This window comes from Silene latifolia, chromosome Y, assembly GCF_048544455.1.
Source record: "Silene latifolia isolate original U9 population chromosome Y, ASM4854445v1, whole genome shotgun sequence".
Classification (NCBI taxonomy): Eukaryota; Viridiplantae; Streptophyta; class Magnoliopsida; order Caryophyllales; family Caryophyllaceae; genus Silene; species Silene latifolia.
The window spans coordinates 447,414,790-447,434,654 of record NC_133538.1 but is presented as its reverse complement, the minus strand read 5'-3'; the positions used below and the strand labels follow the sequence as shown (position 1 = coordinate 447,434,654).

Below are 19,865 nucleotides of genomic sequence, written 5' to 3'. Positions count from 1 at the left end.
ACCTCCTCAACAGTCTATGTCTCTTATATGGAGGGCATTATATCTGTATATAATAGCGTTGTATGAGTCGTAAACTTAGGCCCGTATTGTCTATGTTCTATCGGTGTTGGGCTTTGTGCCCTAATCTTCGCTGTACTATTTATATCTCAATTGAGGAATGAAAGAGTCAGAGGTTATGGATCTATTTTGTTTAATATGGTATCAGTAACCAAAACACAATCATTAAAATCTTAAAATCTCCAACCCTAGCCGCCGCCATGACCAATGGTGGCGACTCCAGTTCGAAAATTGATGTTTCCTCTCCTTGTTACCTAGGCCCCCAAGATCAGCCTGGTGACTCTATCACCCCCGTTCGTCTTACCCTAGACAATTTCGATGAATGGTCGCATGAAGTTCGTCTTGCGCTTAATTCTTGTCGTAAGTATGTCTTCGTTAATGGTGTCATTAACGAACCTAAGGCCCCGTGTATGGCCGAGGATTGGAAAACGATTCACTCTATGCTTGTCTCGTGGTTGTCTCATACAATCACTCCTGAGATACGTGCCTTGCTTCCTAAATTTGAGAACGCTAAAAGCTTATGGGATGCTTTACTGGAGCAATTTAGCGTCGTTGATGGATCACGGATTCAACAGCTAAAAGTCGGTCTCCAAGAATGTCGTCAAACTGATAATATCGTTAACGGTGTATTACAGAAAATTGTGTCAATTGTAGGACAAACTCGATAAATATCAACCGATAATTGAATGTAAGTGTTGTGCTAGTTGTACTAGAGCTAAACAGCACATAGAGCGTCGAGAGTCTGATCGTTTGCATCAGTTTCTCTTAGGCCTGCTTCCTACTCCGTATTCATCTCTTCGCTTTGTTATTCTAGCCCAAACGTCACTGCCCACCGTGGCAAGGGCCTTTCACATGCTCTGTCAGGAAGATCGAGTTCGTAGTGTTGATAAAAACCACCAGCCCACGTCTGAAATTGCTAGTTTTAATGTTCATCCATCTGTGCATCCTCCTACTAAACCCCCATCTCAAATGACCCGTACTCAGCGTCAACAATTATACTGTAATCACTGCAAACGCGGAGGTCATGACCGCAGAATGTGTTTTGATCTCCTTAGGGAGATTCCGGATTGGTACTCTGAGTTAAAGGCTACCAGGCATGGCGGGTCAGGTCGTGGTGGGTCCTCTGGCCATGGTCGTGGGGGAGGTCGAGGCAGTGGTGGATGTCCTCGTGATGAGGGTAGCAGCAGTCGAAGTGAAGGAACGATGTCTGAGGCTAGCAGTTCTGTTCAGACCACATCTGCGGCTTCTTCTGTCGAGGCCACACCACCAGCTTCCGCATCTATGATAAACGTGTATGGCACACCGACCCATGTGCATTCCGGTAAGTGGTTAATTGATACGGGATGTTCCCATCACGTAACTGGTAATTATTCTCTACTTTATGATGTACGCAATATTCCAAATCGTATTGTTGGTCTGCCTGACGGTTCAAAAATATTTGCTTCGCAAATAGGCCGAGTGGATGTCACTCCGACCATTTCCCTGGACCCCATTCTATATGTACCTCAATTGACTTGTAATCAGATTTCGGCCTCTCAATTGAGCGATGCCTTGAATTGTGAACTTATAACAAATGCCACTTTGTGTACCATACAGAACCGGGCTACGAGTGAGGCGATTGGCACGGGTGAAAGGCTAGATGGACTCTACTATATTCGTCAAGGACCGGAGGAAATAAATGTAGTTGCAGAGTGATCGTCTTTTAATTTATGGCATAATAGGTTGGGGCATCCATCCGAGCAAATTGTTAAATTGCTCCCTTTCTTTCGTTCTAGCAAACATTCGTTGTCAAAACCATGTGAGGTTTGTCATCGAGCTAAGCACATTCGTAATAGTTTTCCATTGAGCAGTAATAAAAGTTTGCATGCATTTGAGTTAATAGATTGTGATTTATGGTGACCGTCTGACGTACCTTCATCATCTGGTGCACGGTATTTTTTTACTTTGGTTGATGATTTTTCGTGTGGAGTATGGATTTATCTGTTAAATTTCAAAACTGACGAATACAGTAAATTTTTACTCTTTATAGCAATGATCAAACGTCAATTTTCGGCTGAGATAAAAATTGTGAGAAGCGATAATGGGACGGAATTTCATGCATCAAAGCCTTTTTTTGTTGAACAGGGCATATTATTACAGTCGTCATGTGTCGGTACACCCCAACAAAATGGGCGAGTAGAGCGAAAACATCAACATATCTTCAATGTTGCACGTGCCTTACGATTTCAGAGTGGTCTCGCTATTAATTTTTGGGGGGAATGTGCTCTAGCTGCTGCATTTGTCATTAATTGCACTCCGTCAAGCATTCTTAATGGGTTACTCCGTATGAACTTAATTTCAAGAAACCACCAGATTTTACATTTCTCCGTGTTTTTGGGTCGCTTTGTTCTGCTCATAATCAACGGTCCAAAGGCGATAAGTATGCTAGTCGAAGTAGAAAGTGTGTATTTATGGGGTATCCGTCTGGTAAAAAAGGATGGTATTTGTATGACCTTGATCGATGGGAATTTTTTGTCTCTCGTGATGTGAAATTCTATGAGGACCAATTTCCCTTTATGACTACGACTGATTCTCGTTCCTGTGTGAACCCACCTCCGAGCAACTCTGATGATTTTGTTATTGATTGGGATAATGTTGATGATGACACTAATGATGCCGCCACTGTTGGTAATGGCTCGGTTGGCGATGCTACCCCCTCCACAGTGGAGACTGATACGCCCCCTTCTAGCGATTTTGATACGGAGGATGCTCCTCCTCCTCCTCCCTTAGGTCGTGGTCATCGGGCCAGAATTCTAAATAAGAACCTCCGTGATTATGTGCTTGATTTCGGGAGTGACGACAGTGACGATAATAGTCCATCTAGCGCTTCCAACCTGCATGTGTCATCGTCAACCTCGGGTACACCGTATCCTCTTGCTAATTATTTATCATGCAATAAATTTTCGTCTCCGCATCGTTCTTACTTGGCAACTTTAATGTCACATACCGAACCTCGCAATTTCAAAGAAGTCGTGCAGCGTGCGGGTTGGCGTCAGGCCATGGAAACCGAAATGCGAGCATTACTTGATAATAAGACATGGATACTCGAACCGCTTCCCCCTGGTAAGAAAGCTCTCGGGAGTAAATGGTTGTATAAAATTAAATATAAGTCCGATTCCACCATTAAACGATTGAAGACCCGATTAGTTATGTTCGGAAACCATCAAATAGAGGGGGTGGATTACGATGAAACCTTTGCTGTTGTTGCCAAGATGACGACGGTGCGTACTTTCTTAGCTGTGGCATCCGCAAAGAATTGGTATTTGCATCAAATGGATGTTCATAACGCGTTCCTCCATGGTGATTAGGAAGAGGAGGTCTATATGCGGTTACCTCCGGGGTTTAAATCTCCCGTGCCTGGCCTAGTTTGTCGATTGAAAATGGCTCCTCAGTGTTGGCTTGCTAAGCTCGGGCTTGACTTAAAGAGGTACGGCTTTTCTCAAAGCTACTATGATTATTCCTTATTTACGTTTGTGAAGGGATCCGTCCGTCTAAATGTACTTGTCTACGTGGATGACTTAATTGTTTCCGGAAATGACTTGCTTGCTCTTGAAACCTTTAAGGGATATTTTCATACCTACTTTCATATGAAGGATTTGGGTGAATTGAAATATTTTATAGGTCTTTAAGTGGCTCGTAACTCAGACGGTATTTTTTTATGTCAACGTAAATACACCATTGATATTATTTCGGAGGTAGGACTACTCGGTTCCAAACCTACCCCTACGCCCATGGAGCAGCATCATCAGCTCGGTTCTAGTGGCAGCCAGTTTCTTGTTAATCCGGAACCGTATCGTAGGTTAGTGGGCCGCTTAGTCTATCTCGCTGTTACTCGCCCTGATCTCTCCTACCCGGTCCATATTTTATCCCAATTCATGAGTGCTCCGAGACTTGAGAATTGGAATACTGCGCTTCGTACGGTGCGATACTTGAAGGGTACGCCCGGTCAGGGTATCCTTCTATCTTCTAGGTCTGATATGAAATTGTCGGGTTGGTGTGATTCCGACTGGGCCAATTGTCCAGAGACTCGTCGTTCCTTGACGGGTTGGTTCGTGTTTTTGGGCTCGTCTCCTGTCTCATGGAAAACTAAGAAGCAGCCTACTGTCTCATTATCGTCTGCTGAAGCATAATATCGCTCCCTGCGTGCTAGAACGTGTGAAGTTCAATGGCTTAAGGGCCTCTTGGAGGATCTAGGCGTTCCTCATCCCACTCCGGTCTCGACTTTAAGTGATAGTAAATCTGCTCTTCATATTGCTCAGAATCCGGTCTTTCATGAACGTACCGGGCATATCGAGCCCGATTGTCACTTTGTCCGTGATGCTATTCAGGCTGGTCTTATTGAGCCCTCTTATGTCTCCACTACTGTTCAATTAGCCGATGTTCTTACTAAGGCGCTTGGCGTCTCTCAGTTTGTATTTTGGTTAGCAAGTTGGGCATTTTGAACCCGTATGCTCCAACTTGAGGGGGGCTAATAGCGTTGTATGAGTTGTAAGCTTAGGCCCGTATTGTCTATGTTCTATCGGTGTTGGGCTTTGTGCCCTAATCTTGGTTGTACTATTTATATCTCGTTTGAGGAATGAAAGAGTCAGAGATCATCGATCTATTTTGTTTAACAGTATATCCCAAAATTCTTTGTTAAAATATTAAAAAAAGAACATCATCCAACGAGGATTTCTGCATTTGTGTGCACTTTAGGATATTATTTGTTCCTCTTTTGATTTCGAACATGCGAGTAACGAATTCTGCCAAATCCTCTAAGAAGTTTGACTGTCTGCTTCAGACTTGTCGAAGCTTCATGACGAGTTATTTAGGCATTTTCCATGTCTCCCGTGGAACTGAGAAAAGGGATCACATGGTTAGCTGCGTCGAGTTTGTAGATTTGAAATAGAAGGGGATTTTGAAAAGGCACATAAGAGTGAAGTAGAGAAATGACTGTGCCGTTTTCCTTTAAAGCCTGATGTTTTATGGCATCATATCATAGGAGCAGGTATAAATTCCACTGTAATGGTTGGGACAGTCTTGGGACATAAGTTTTAGAGACCCTCAGAAGTTTGTGGCTTAAATTTCATTGCTTTCCTTTATTGGTGGTTTAAGAGTAATTATCGGTTCATTTGGCGTAATTAAGGTCGGTTCATTGATGGGTAATTTCTAAATAATATAATCCGAGTTCGGGAAGTACGGAGTGTATGCTCGTATAATTATTTACGGGATTGCGGAATAGTTTTCGTTTGAATAACTATGACGGGGGTATCTGAATTTCTGAAGAGTTGCAACCCTTCAGAAATACATCTCCCTGTTTCCCTGTTTTCCCAAATCCTTTCTATATAAATAGATAAAGGATGAGAAGAAAAGGTTATAGAAAAACATAATCTTCTACTGCATCAAAAGAACGATATAACATTCTACACAAAATATTTCTATATAACGTCTCTGATTTTTGTGCCTAAAACCAGAGGGCACCGTCTTATCTCAATAGGAAATTCGGCTTCACCCAGGCACTAATAAGGGTCGAATTAATCTATTAGGAAAGCGGAGTCGATTCGGTGTGGTGTTATTGTCACACTACGCCAAATAATCGGTGCAACAACGGTTAGATAAGGTGACATACCGTTGTAATACAAAGTACGGAACCGTTATTACATCGACCGTTGTTATTTCGTGACCACGGTTGTTAAAAAGGCGGACAGTTATGAAATGTAAATAACGGGTTCATATAACCGTAATACAATATTAAGAACGGTTCAAAAACCGTTGTCTATAATATTGAAACTGTGGTAGTATTAGTCTGAATGCTCTACGGAAACCTATGACAATGGTTTTACTGAAACATAACCGTTGTAAAATAGTAAATATGACAACGGTTTATGCTTATTAAACAGTTTTAAATGTCATGAATTCGACAACGGTTTGTGATTATTAAACCGTTATATTATGGATGAATATGTCAACCGATTTCTATTTAAATGCGACCGTTTTCAATAGATTTATTGACCACGGTTTTTTTTTAACCGTGATCGAATTTATAAATATTTTTAAAAAATATTGTTTTAGCAGGTTCCATCATTTCTTTGAAATGCTAATTTTTTGCGAAGAGTGAGTTTTTTTGAAATGCCTCGCAAAATAGCATTTCAAAGCAAAATTGCAAGACCGCAAAATTTCCATCCTGCAACATCAGAATATTACACAGATTGATCTATTCAACCCAGCATAAAAATATTATAAACAGGGTGACCAAAACTAAATACACATGGCTCTATATACACAAACACATAATGAGCGAACTATTGACACTCCGGTAATGAAAAAAAAATAAGTGGCCCACTTATTTCTCATGTCGGCGATGTCTTCCTTCGAATAAGTTGGGTCTTTGTTGTTGATTGAAGGTGGGAACTATAAATCAAAATATACATAATCAAAATAGACAGAATAAGTGAAATATTAGACAGAATTAAACCCAAGTTACGTTTCAAATAGTTATTAAAACACAGTAACCGGTGAGGGTATGTCGATATACTTTCTAGTGATAATCTCCCACATGGACCGACAACAAATAAAGGCGCAGTCGTTGCTGCCTGGTTGTTGTACAGGAGACTATTATATAAATCACTTACAAATAAGCTAAATTAGATCAACCTCTAGCATAAACATAAATTAAATGATATGAGTAATTATTTAGAATACACTTACTTTTATCGTGACAAAAGTTGGATTTGATGCTCCAATTGTTTGAAACACAGTGGACATGGGCCACGTCTCGGTCTGCAGATTTGGGCCGAAAGCCGGTCCGCGGTCACGGGCCACCTGCACGCCCAGTCGATCCGTGGACATGCAGAGGTCTCTTTTGAAAGCCACGCTCGGCGGCGTAAAATGCTTTCGACCGGATCGCTTTAGATCGGTCGGTATCGTCTTGTCAAGGGCCGCGAAACGATGTAGAGATGTTCAGAGTCGCCACCAAGCATTTGTGGGATGCTTGGAACCCGTTCGAACCCACTTTATACCAAGGTCAACCAAGGCAAAAAGCGGTGTTTGACATAGGTACTAAAGATAAGGATTCGTCCCCCTTTTAGCATTCTATGCCTAAAATGACTCTCGTACGCCCTGGATAAGGCCATCCACTATCCAAAGGTTCTGAGTAAGGGGTGAGGGTACGTATTGGGAAGCCCTTTAATCGGACACCCAATCCTGCCCGCGTTAGCGGCCTCTACTGATCGATCGTGGTTGTTTAAGTGCAAAAGTTGATAGAACGGTTAATATGCATGAATGCGCATCCAAAAGTTTAACCTAACATGTGAGCTTTCTAAGTCGGTTTGTTAATCCAAATATCAAGCATTAGATGTCAAGTTGGATTTAGATTGATTTGCATGTGAGAACGAAAATTAAACATCCATTTACCAAGTTCGGGTTATGATGCTTAACACGATCCATTTATTGAAAAAGGTTGTCATATGACAAAGTGTAAAAACATAAGCTTGTCAATCTGATCTGTGACGGATACGGATGAACCGTAATCGGGATAGTCCTAGACAAGTGCTAAAAACGAGGCAGAACAGCGCCGGGCAGCCCCTTTGGGGCGCGAGCCTATTGGCGATGGAAGGGGCTCTGCCCTGGTTTTGAAATGTGAAAACAGGTGGTCCCTTGGGGCGCGAGCCATGAGCCGACCCAAGGGGGGCATCTCCTGGTTTTTGAAAAGGTTGTTTAAAACCGTATTTATGATGAAAGGTTTTCAAATATGATTTCCATGACTCGGAATAATTACTATTATGTTAGTAATATTCGTTGTCGGATTTGCATGTTTGAAAAGCATAATAAAATGTGTAAAAGGAAAATGTTTGATTTGAACTAATTATGTTAAGTTCAATTATTTGTAATTAGTCATGTTTGTCATCGTACTCGGATTAAACCGACATGGTATAAAGAACCAAGGATGATTATGAATTATGACTAATATGTTTACAAATGTAAACAAATGAGAAAAATGGTAAATAAAATAAAAGGGTGTTAAAATACCCATTAAAATGTAATTAACCAATAATATCATCGAGTCACGGAATAAACCGTCATGGTAAAAAGAACCAAGGATGATTTTTGTAATGGTCAAAATATGTTTATCATAAAAATGAATTAAAACATTTGAAATGGTAAAAACCGTAAAAGTAAAGAAGTAAGAATAAAAGAAAGTGTTGAAGGAAATACGAACTCAAACACGGATGAGTCTGACCCGAGACCCACAAGAGGCGCGAGCTCCCTTGCATAGCAAGGAGCTTCTGTCTCAGGCCAAAACTCGGTTTTGGCTCGTCTAATCTATATTTGAATCATGTTATGCATTGTTCAAGCTCATAAACTCGTAAAAACAGTAGAGACATGAAATAAATAAGTTGTTTACACCCTCAAACTTACGTGTATGATGTTTGCGACATAGACGACTTTAGAGACAAGTTTTCTCGTTGCGACTACTCACGATCAAGAAGTTTAAAAAGAGTGCCTTAAAAAAGGATTTTGTTTTGAAAATATGTTTGAAAGTATGTTAATTAAAACATGTTGATTAATGTTGAGTTGGTCGAATGGGTCGGTCGAATGTACGGCGACGGTACCAAACAATATGTGTAAGGCTTGTGTTTACGATCGGTAGGTCATAAACACGTGTCGATTTTGTGACTTAGGAAGTCGAGTATAGAACTTTAAGGGAGATGTGAGGGGGCGGACTCTCGCGTGAATATTATGGTGTGTGATGGTGGGTATTTATAGAGAAATGTGGGATGATAGGTCGATTCTGTTTGCTTAGAGGCTAAGCAGACACCTGGTTTAGGCGCGGGGTACCCTGTAACTCAATGGGATGTACTATCCCTTTCACAAATTTGGATTTTGCATTTGTTCTAACCAATGTTTTGTTGGTTGTGATTTGTGGTCTTTGAGGTTTGCTTAGCCGTGTAAGCTTACTCTTGGGTGATATTTGGGGTAGGTATTTTGTGTCTTTGACTCGGGTTTGACCCGTGTGAGTCGGGATTTGAATTTCGAGTCGGTTTTTGGCTCGGTGTCGGTTTTGACTCTAATTAGGGTCATTTTAATGGAAATGACATGATGAAGACATTCATGGCATTATTTTTGACATTCGAGATTTGGGTTGACTCGAGTTGGCTCAGGTTGACTCGAGTTGCGGGTTTCTGAGTCGGTTTTGGGTCCGAAGACAGTTTTAACTCTAAATAGGGTTATTTTAATGCAAATGAAGTTAGAAAACTTTTGAAATCATTTTTCATATTCGAGTAGTGCATTAAACCGTCTCATGTGTAGCCAATACATGCACGCGTATCAAAACCACGTTATAGTCCGATCATCATCGGGTGGTTTTTGGGAGGTGCGGATACTGGGTATCTACAGAGCCCCCACTTTGACTGAGGTTTTTGGGAGGTTGACTCGAGTTGACTCAGGTCAATCGAAGATTACAACCTGAAGACCATTACGACGTCGAGGCGACTCAAAAAGGTTTGAGCCAAGGACCTGCCGTCGGGAAGGGCGACGTCGAGGCGACTCGAGGATTCGAGTCAAGGACCTACCGTCGGGAACATTTTAGAGTCTGTCGACTTCCGATTTGGGTCATTTAAAGTCCGTTCGACTACGTATAAAGGCTCGCCAGCCATAAGAAGGAATCATACCTGAGGCATCTTCGGGATACATCCTTCAATCATTTGCGCGCAAAGTCTCGTCAGCCGGTGTTGAAGGTGGTGCGTTTTGAGGCTCGCCAGCCATAGAAAGGAGTCATACCTGAGGCATCTTCGGGATATGTCCTTCAATTTCATCTTGTGTGCGTGCAAAGGCTAGCCAGCTGTGATAAGGAGTCGTACCCGAGGCATCTTCGGGATACGTCCTTGAGTTGTATCTTCTTTGCGGATAAAGGCTCGCCAGCTTGTGAAAAGGAGTCGTACTCGAGGCATCTTCGGGATACGTCCTTGAGTTGTATCTTTTTTGCGGACAAACGCTCGCCAGCCATGGTGGTCGAAAGATCGACTGTGGGAAATAGCATGTGTGACATCCATTTGAAAATCGGCACTCGCTGGGGAGTTAGAAACTTCTCAGGACTCGCCGGGGATATGAATTGCTGCTCGATGGGCGGTAGCGTATGCCATGTAATCGAAAGCCCTTGGACTTGATGGGTCGCCGTTTGTTGGGAAAAACCCAGTTCTCAGTTAAAGTGAGTTTGTCTTCTCAAGATTACATGCATGGTTAGTGACCACACAAATCCGCAGTGGAATAGACAAGCACGTTGAATGCAAGCATATAAGCACATAAGCATGTGAGCAGTTAGCATATAAGCAACTAGCATGTAATATCTCACACAAAGGGAGATAGAAGTTTTGAAAGGTTAGAAGCTTAAAGGTGAGCCTTGTTACTCGTAGATATGTGATTTGATAGATTGGAGACATGTGACCGTTGTGACATTTGACTCACAGGGACGCATACTGAAACACTGATAAACAGACGGTCGTGAACGTGATATAAAGTCGGTATTGACACGACACGGGGATGACTCTGACAGACTTTGCTCATGTAAGTGCAACTCCTAACCAAGATACGGTGACAGCGCGTATCAGATCATCGGAGTAGAAGATCCGCTCGGTTGCGGAGTAAGAATTGATTATCTTCGCCAGACACCTTTGCCTCCGTTTGCTTGTTTGAGATCCCTTCTCGAGGTATAATGATTCAGAGAGCGGAACCAAGACCTTGTCATCGTCCGAACCGAGCACTAGACTATGGGCGGTTTTATTTTGGACTGTAGTTGAGACTCAAAAGATATTTGAGGATAAAGGATGGGTGGCGTCTTGAAAGAGAAGCCCCCAGAGTAAGAAGGTGGGAACTTGAGAACAAGGAATGGGCGAGGTCTTAAGGAAGAAGCCCCCAGTAAAGAGGTATAAGATTAATTTTTGCGGCTGGGTGGGCGGCTTTTGAAGATTGATGGCGATGGTTGAGATTGAAATGGGTGTGCGGTTGTGTCCTTGTTGTTTGACTGCCTACGTATTCGCGTGTTTGCGAAATCAAACCAGATCGTAGTTCTGCATGTGTGCCTAAGCGAGTTGTTAGGACCTTGAAGTGATTTTGAAGTGTATGGTTGCGCCCATGAAGGACTGCCTACGTATTCACGTGATGTGAAATCAAACCAGATCGTAGTTCAGAACGTGTTTGTGCGCCTAAGCGAGATGTTAGGACCTTTAAGTGTGGAGGTCACGACGGTAAAAGCCGTTTGGTGACTCGAGAAATTGATTTGAGATAATTCCCCTCGATCATGAATCGAAGAGGTGTAATTTGTAAAAATGTTCCTTATCATGTGAGCACACTAAAAAGTGGACCCTAAGGGTAGATTGGGTATGTCCCGTTCTCGGTAGCAAAGCATCCGAGGACTCCGTATCTGGGTCAGGGTGAAAAAGGCTTCGACATTATGGACAGTGGAGCTTGGTAATAATGGTTTGTTTGACAGATAAAAATCTGGAGTTGAGCGTCACGACGGAAAATTCCGTTTGGTGACTCGAAGGTTGATTGGAGATAAATACCTCTTGATCATTAATCGAAGAGGTGCAAGAGGTATAACTTATGAAAAAGTTCCTTATCATTTGAGCACACTAAAAAGTGGACTCTAAGGGTAGATTAGGTATGTCCCGTTCTCTATAGCAAAGCATTCGAGGACTCCGTGGGGTTTGTGGTCAAAAATGGCTTCAACATTAGGGAATGTGGAGCTTGGTAATAATGGGTTCGCTTAACAGATAAAAATCTGGAGCAAGAATTTTGTGGTGTTTAGGCAGAAGGGTAACGGCTTGTAGTGTGGTGCAGAATGGGGTCTCCGGCTTGATGTGGCCTGAGCACGAAATGGTTGGTAAATAACATGGGATCAGATTTCCATGTCTGGACCTCAAAGGTTAAGGGGTGATATTACGAGCTTAAGGGGGAATCCTCAGAAGCCTAGATAGTTCTCCTTATAACAGTCTTTAGAAGGACTTAAGGGTGAAGCGATATTGGTTTTAATCTTGAGGGAAATCCCCAGGATCCTAGATAGGTCTCCCTGTAACAGTCTGTAGAAGGACTTAGGGGTGAAGGAGTTTTGGTTGAGGTTTTAGTGTTTGGTGTTTTGGACTTGTGGGTCCGGGATTTGATGTGTTGGACTCGTTGGTCCAGGCTTTGGACTTGTTGGTCCTGGTCTTGGTATTTTGGACTCACTTGTCCAGGATTTTGTGTGTTGGATACTTTCCTTGGATTTTGGCCTTTTTCGGAAAAGGGTTTCAATCTTGTTTTGTTTTGATTTTGGCTTGAGTCTTAGCCTTGACGTTGGGTGAGTAGCCTTTGGCTTTGGTTTTTTTGCTTTGAGCGAATTGATTTCGGCTTCGGTTCTTGCTTTAGCCTTGAACTTTGGCTTTGGGCAAATGGATATTGTCTTGGGGCTTTAATTATGGCCTTTCGTTTTGACTTTGGGTGAATGGATATTGGCTTAGGTCTTTGATTTTGGCATTTCGCTTTGGCTTTGGGTGAATGGATATTGGCTTGGGCCTTTGATTTTCGCCTTTCGCTTTGGCTTTGGGTGAATGGCTATTAGCTTGGGCCTTTGATTTTGGCCTTTCGCTTTGGCTTTGAGGGAATGGCTATTGGCTTGGGCCTTTGATTTTGGCCTTTCGCTTTGGCTTTGAGGGAATGGCTATTAGCTTGGGCCTTTGATTTTGGCCTTTCGCTTTGGCTTTGAGGGAATGGCTATTGGCTTGGGCCTTTGATTTCGGCCTTTCGCTTTGGCTTTGAGGGAATGGCTATTGGCTTGGGCCTTTGATTTTGGCCTTTTGCTTTGGCTTTGGTTTGATGATTGGCCGAATGGCTTTCGACCTTTTGGTTTTGGTTTTTGATTTAGCTTTGGCTTGGATGGATTGGTTCTTTGTCTTCCTTCGTTCGAGGCAGGTAAAGGTGTAGACGGGGATGTACCCATTGGTGAGAGGTTGAAATTTGGCGATGGGATGTTTTTGTGGGGAATGGGCTTGCCTTCCGTCATTGATCATGAACAAGGAGATGTTCTGGTTTGTTATCTGGGTTCGTCGTAGGATCCCCTTTATAGAAGCTCGTTCTAAATTGGGTGCTAAATAAAGGTTTCTATTGCCAGACATGGAATAGGTAAAGAGAATGGACACGGAGTTTCGGGTCCTTTGCTTACTCGGTATGGAACGTCACTCGAGCGTACTCACGTTGAATTGGAACATGTTGTTTGTTTTAAATCACCTCTGAAATCAATTCTCGTTGTCAGTGGGAAATGGTAAAGAGGAGAATATATGATAGCTGGAAATTATGCTTTTATTTAGATAAATAAGATTTTAGCACAAGCTCGATGAATACATGTGAATTATGGGGACAACCCCCAGTTTGTCACTTAGGAATAAAAGAACAGACACTAGGATAGATATGAGAAAGCCTAAGACTCGGACTCGGACTCAGACTCAATCGTGGCTACGGACTCCTAATCATCATGTTCCTCCTCGAAGGTTTCTTTCAAACATCCAAAGACTTGATTGTCCGGTCTTGACCTTGACCCACTTGAGCACTTCACTCGTTGTTGGGAATGATATGAGGACAATAGTCCTGAGGATATTATCTCCTTGCGAAAAGAGATGTTCATTAGGGTTGTCTTCATCACTTGGTTGGCATAGGGATGAAGCTATCAGTTCCTGGTTGTCGATCATATCTTGAATAACATGTTTCAGTTTGAAGCATGTTTCAGTGTCATGACCATTTCCTCGATGATATTGGCAATAGGCGTTGCCGTCCCAAAAACGGGATTTCTTGCATTCAGGTGGGTCGGGAGTGGGCCCGATTGGTTGTAGCTTCCCTTCAGTTATGAGCTTTTGAAGAGCTTCGGCATAGGTTGTGTTGAGCCTAGTGAATGTCCTTTGAGAACGTTCAACCTTGTTGTTTGACTTTAGACATTCAGGAGGATTGTCCTGACTGAGAGGTGCAATTATGATTTTGCCAGCTTCAATCATATCTTGAATGGCATGCTTGAGTTTGAAGCAGGTTTCGATGTCATGACCCTTGCCTTGATGGTATTGGCAATAGGCCTTTCCGTTCCATGAACGACCTCTTTTGTGTTCAGGTTTGTCGGAGTCGGACTAATGGGTTGGAGCATTCCTTCAAGCAAGTATCTCCGAGGCGATTGCCATATGTTATTCCCAGATCTGTGAATACCCTTTGATGTTTTCCCACGGTTCCCACATTTGTGTTTTCAGGGATGTTTTTGTATTTGTCCTGGGCGGAAGCAGGATTGGGTTGTTGTTAGTGGGATGTTTTTGGGATGTTGCTTGATATTTTGAAGGGTATTTTGGTGAGGCAATTTCTTTATTGGTAGGTTCGTGGATGTGGGAACCATCGAACTCCTCCTCATTTTCAACAGTTGTTGGTTGGTGAACGGAGGGTTGGTTTCCTTGATGGTTAGGATCATTTTCGGTATTACCAAACCTTTTCTCCAAATTAGCTACCCGGGTATTCAAATCATAGATAGCCACTTGCAGCTTTGAGAATATTTTGTTGATGGAGACAGAAAGCATCATTATACCGCTTTGTATGCCATCCTCAACAATTGCATGAATTTCCTCATCGTCAGGAAGGCTGAGGTGAGAGCAGTCTAGGGAAGATTCCTGACTGTGTCCAATAGGGTTTTCGGGAGGATTGTTTCTGTTGTTTGTTGAGGGAGGTAATGGTAACTCACCCTTTTCAATCATATCAAGGATGACACCTTTCAGGGGGAGACAAGTTTCAGTATCGTGTCCGCGACCTTGGTGATATTGGCAAAACAGTTTTCCGTCCCATCTACGACCTCACTTGTTTGGTAGAGGGTCTGGAGTTGGACCAATTGGTTGAAGTTTTCCTTGGGAGGTTAGCCTTTCCAAGGCTGTGGCATAATGCATACCCAGATCAGGGAAGGACCTATGAGGTCGTCTGGTTTTGGTTTGGTCGTTGGCCAGTAGCCGGCTTTCAAGGAGCTTAACCCTTTGCTCAATATCAGAAGAGAGAAAATTCTCAGTTGCCATTTTGTCCTCAACCTGGGAGAGATGAGTGCTCAAGTTTTCCACGATAGCTAGGAGTCGAAGGACCATGTTGTTGGTTTCAGCAGAAGTCATGGCAGATGAAGGTTGATCAGCTTGTTGAGTTTCTGGTTGAAGATTGATGGCACCCGAGGGGTTCCTATTTGACATAACGATAGGCGTTATAACTTGTCTTGGCAAGGGATTGCACAAACAAAGGCAACTACGACACATATGTACAAAAGGCAGTTTTGTCGTGAAGACGCGACGACGTGACCAATTTATGAGTTCATTAAAGATCGTGAATGACCTCTTGTATTTGAACTCTTGGTGCATGAATTTGAATTTAGACTCGAGTGTCAACTTTGGCATAGTGATGCCTAGACAGACGACTTATGACGAGATTGGATGTGCGTTACTGGCGTGACGCCGTTGGACAAGACATGTACGCAAACTTGACCTTTGACCCGTAATGTAGGAGAAAGATGGGTTTAGAACCCGACAAGTTTTGACTCTTCTAACGCCATTGAATATGTCTCGATAGTTAGGCGACACGGCCTAGACCAGAAGGTAGGTACTAACTTCGGTCGAGATCCGATGTTATCTAGACGTCTTGACTTGAAATCGACTGGACTCTAATCGACTCGAGGCTGAATCAGAAAGGTGGACTGAAATTATCGAAAATAGAAATTTTCAAAAAGATTCATTTGCCGTTTTATGGACGGCTTCCGAAGAGTAGGGATCTTCGAAAATCGATCAGTTGAAGAGTTGTCTTAGGTTTGTTTTCAAAAGACAGTTTGAGTTGAAATTGCGGTGGCTCTGAAAACAAAGTGGTGTTTCCAAAGACGGTTTTTGAAATTCCGAATCACGGATTAGAAAATCAAGAATCGAATAATTTGGAATCATCATCAAAATGGCCATGAAAACGGTTAAATTTGTTTTCAAAGGGTTTAAAATTGGGTTGAAATTTTGAAAACGGTTAGATTTGTTTTCAAACATTTGAAATTTGATTGAAATCTGAAAACGGTTAATTTTGTCTTCAAAGATTGAGTTTTGATTTGAAATTTGAAAACGGTTAGATTTGTTTTCAAAGATTTGAAATTGTATTTGAAATTTGAAAACGGTTAAATTTGTTTTCAAAGATTTGATTTCGAATTGAAATTTGAAAACAGTTAGATTTGTTTTCAAATATATGAAATTTGATTTGAAATCTGAAAACGGTTAAATTTGTTTTCAAATTAAGTTTTGATTTAAAATCTGAAAACAGTTAGATTTGTTTTCAAATGATTTGAGTTTGAATTTGAAATTTGAAAACGGTTAAATTTGTTTTCAAATGATTTGAAATTGGAAATTATGAGGATTGAATTCGTCATTCTGACGGGTTAGAAAACCACTTTAACCTTTGAAAGACGGTATACAAACCAAAAATTGTGAGAATTGAAATCGTCATTACGACGGCTTAAAAAAGCCAAATTTGATTTCGAAAACGAGATTTGAAATTTCGAAAGTTGCACGGGTGGAAATCGTCATTACGACGGTTTGAAAAATTGATTTCGAATTTTGAAAATTCGAGGGTAGAATTCGTCATTATGACGGCATAAAAAGGCGCTTTGAGAATGCAACGGTTGGCGGCAGACCGAGTTTGAAATGTCCATTATGACAACGTAAAAGGGTATTTTGAAATGGTTTGTGAAAACCAAGGTTTGAAATCGTCATTAAGACGGCATGAAAAGGTGCATTTGAAACGGTTGTAAAAACCGGATTTTGAAATAGCCATTATAACGGCATAAAAAGGTGCTTCGAAATGGTTGTAAAAACCGGGTTTGAAAATCGTCATTACGACGGCCTAGAAAGGTGTGTTGAAATAGTTATAAAAAACCGGATTTCAAAATCGTCATTATGACGACTTTAGAGACAAGTTTTCTCGTTGCGACTACTCACGATCAAGAAGTTTAAAAAGAGTGCCTTAAAAAAGGATTTTGTTTTGAAAATATGTTTGAAAGTATGTTAATTAAAACATGTTGATTAATGTTGAGTTGGTCGAATGTGTCGGTCGAATGCACGGCGACGGTACCAAACAATATGTGTAAGGCTTGTGTTTACGATCGGTAGGTCGTAAACACGTGTCGATTTTGTGACTTAGGAAGTCAAGTATAGAAGTTTAAGGGAGATGTGAGGGGGCGGACTCTCGCGTGAATATTATGGTGTGTGATGGTGGGTATTTATAGAGAAATGTGGGATGCTAGGTCGGTTGTGTTTGCTTAGAGGCTAAGCAGACACCTGGTTTAGGCGCGGGGTACCCTGTGACTCAATGGGATGTACTGTCCCTTTCACAAATTTGGATTTTGCATTTGTTCTAACCAATGTTTTGTTGGTTGTGATTTGTGGTCTTTGAGGTTTGCTTAGCCGTGTAAGCTTACTCTTGGGTGATATTTGGGGTAGGTATTTTGTGTCTTTGACTCGGGTTTGACCCGTGTGAGTCAGGATTTGAATTTCGAGTCGGTTTTTGGCTCGGTGTCGGTTTTGAATCTAATTAGGGTCATTTTAATGGAAATGACATGATGAAGACATTCATGGCATTATTTTTAACATTCGAGATTTTGGTTGACTAGAGTTGACTCAGGTTGACTCGAGTTGGGGGTTTCTGAGTCGGTTTTGGGTCCGAAGATAGTTTTAACTCTAAATAGGGTTATTTTAATGCAAATGAAGTTAGAAAACTTTTGAAATCATTTTTCATATTCGAGTAGTGCATTAAACCGTCTCATGTATAGCCAATCCACGCACGCATATCAAAAACACGTTATAGTCCGATCATCATCGAGTGGTTTTTGGGAGGTGCAGATACTGGGTATCTACAAACACACTAATTCATAAATATATAAAGGAAATTATAATTAGCATTTGGCTCAGTAATACTGATGGGACATTAAAAGGATCTTAGTCTTCAAAGGTCATACAATAACAATTGATATTATAATGTAAGGTTGTAAACTTACTCAGTCATCATCTTTACAAAGCTCTGAGTGGGAGGATGTCCGCAAGAGTCAATATAGTACACTATGCCTTTTTGCACACTGATTGCCGTTAGCAGCCAATGCTTGCTATGAAATATTGAAAATTGAACTGTTAGTTCATATACATGTATGTAAGCGTGTTAATAAATGAATAGAATCGTCATTCATTATAATAAACTAATATACATATCGATTCTCATTGCATGGGGCAAACCATAGGCTTTTGGGCGTCATCATCCTTTCGGCAATTGTCTCGTTGTACTCTCTGTATGTGTATCCAAAGGACTTATGAGAGAACAATTCAGGTGACACGAATCCGTAGTCATGAGAAACATAGTTCCTCTCAGCCATGTGTGTACACAGGTACCTATTACGTCAAATGGAACTAAGAATATTATTTTTATTGATGATTTAAATAAACATCACTATTCGTAAAACCAAATGCCAAGTTTTAATTAGAAAACTTACTTCATCCAAATTCCAATGTGCATAGCATCTAACTCGTCAAGGTCGAGAAACTGACACAGTGATTCCCCATCCATATAAATAGTGAAACCGAAACCCATAACATCCTCTTCGATGTCAATCATGAGTACTTCCCCATTGACTAGCTTCCTTTCCGGTGGTGCAAAGCTACGAACGTTGGAGTACTCAATTTTTGCTTATAATCATCGGTCTGATATTTAAGTTTAAGAAGAACACCAAGGTTGTGTGCAGCAAGAGTAGATTTAACCCCGGTCTACAAATTAGGAAAAAAATATATATACATTACCCAAGATGTCATATATAATATAAATAACCAAAAAAAAGGAAAAAAACTCCCAATCTATTTTTCAAATTATCACTACCTCTTGAATTTTGGGTGGAGAGGCAGTCGAATCAGTGACTTTGGGTGTTGACGTAGTAGTCCTAATTTCAGCCATGGCTTCGTGTAACTCCTGAAAATGTAAAAATCCAAATACTTACTATATGTTAGTTAAGGTTACCCTAATAAATTTAAAGGCGTTCATTATATAAAATGTGTTCGCTTTAGCATAACTACCCCGGAGATGTCAAAAGTAATGAATTCTTCAAGCCATTGCCCAATAGAACCCAGGGCATCTTGCAAAAGACAATTATCACTACATGGTACTATTAGAATACCATACTTCTCTAGATATAACTCGGTCACTTCCACTTCCCTTCATCCCTCACGGAGGGCAATGTCTTGATTTCCTTCAACCTCAACTCCCCTAGCAATAGCAATTCTGCCCGATCCCACTGTAGAGGTTTGGTAGTAAAGATCACAAGGCTTCTTGCAAACGACCTTCACATTTTTAATTAATTAGTATATATGCATGCACTACTTTAATTAATAAATTTAATTAATTAGTATATATACAACAATTGGAGATGATAAGAATGTGTCTTTGGCTCCCACCTCCATGTCCTTTTCCCCTGCCTTCATGGCTTCCTCTTCATCTACCCCATCTTGATCCTTTGCCATGTCTTTCTCACTTTGCATGCCCGCTTTTTTCTTCTTATCCCCTGCTTCCTTTATGACTTGCCGAACCATAACCAACTCTTCTTCAGATGGCTTATCCCCCATTTCCACCATTATGAGTATCAACCTGGCCATTGTTTGTAGCTATGTAGTAGAAATGAATGTGGGAAATAATCTGTATACTTCCCTTATAATTGAAGGATTATAACGAATTTAATTAAGACGATCACTAGTCAT

The 19,865-nt window shown here is 41.3% G+C and overlaps 3 protein-coding genes across 3 annotated transcripts; all 3 read left to right on the top strand.

Moving 5' to 3' along the window:
- The first annotated feature begins 257 nt into the window (after positions 1-257).
- Positions 258-1,752, top strand: LOC141632754 (uncharacterized). The gene is made up of 2 exons (XM_074445269.1): positions 258-683; positions 781-1,752. The coding sequence occupies exons 1-2, from the start codon at positions 258-260 to the stop codon at positions 1,750-1,752; spliced, it is 1,398 nt and encodes a 465-aa protein (XP_074301370.1).
- Positions 1,753-2,507: 755 nt separating this feature from the next.
- On the top strand, positions 2,508-3,404 carry LOC141632753 (uncharacterized). The gene has a single exon (XM_074445268.1). It carries the CDS (start codon positions 2,508-2,510, stop codon positions 3,402-3,404), a length of 897 nt encoding a protein of 298 aa, XP_074301369.1.
- A 423-nt stretch (positions 3,405-3,827) lies between these two features.
- Positions 3,828-4,538, top strand: LOC141632752 (secreted RxLR effector protein 161-like). Its single transcript, XM_074445267.1, has 2 exons — positions 3,828-4,199; positions 4,356-4,538. The coding sequence occupies exons 1-2, from the start codon at positions 3,828-3,830 to the stop codon at positions 4,536-4,538; spliced, it is 555 nt and encodes a 184-aa protein (XP_074301368.1).
- The last annotated feature ends 15,327 nt before the right edge of the window (positions 4,539-19,865 follow it).

Excerpts from the sequence above, each read along its gene's own strand:
- LOC141632753 (XM_074445268.1), top strand. The coding sequence starts at position 2,508 with ATGGGGTATCCGTCTGGTAAAAAAGGATGGTATTTGTATGACCTTGAT.
- LOC141632754 (XM_074445269.1), top strand. The coding sequence starts at position 258 with ATGACCAATGGTGGCGACTCCAGTTCGAAAATTGATGTTTCCTCTCCT. Across the intron at positions 684-780 it reads CTGATAATATCGTTAACGGT|CACATAGAGCGTCGAGAGTC; the intron begins GTATTACAGAAA and ends AGAGCTAAACAG.
- LOC141632752 (XM_074445267.1), top strand. The coding sequence starts at position 3,828 with ATGGAGCAGCATCATCAGCTCGGTTCTAGTGGCAGCCAGTTTCTTGTT. Across the intron at positions 4,200-4,355 it reads AAACTAAGAAGCAGCCTACT|AATCCGGTCTTTCATGAACG; the intron begins GTCTCATTATCG and ends CATATTGCTCAG.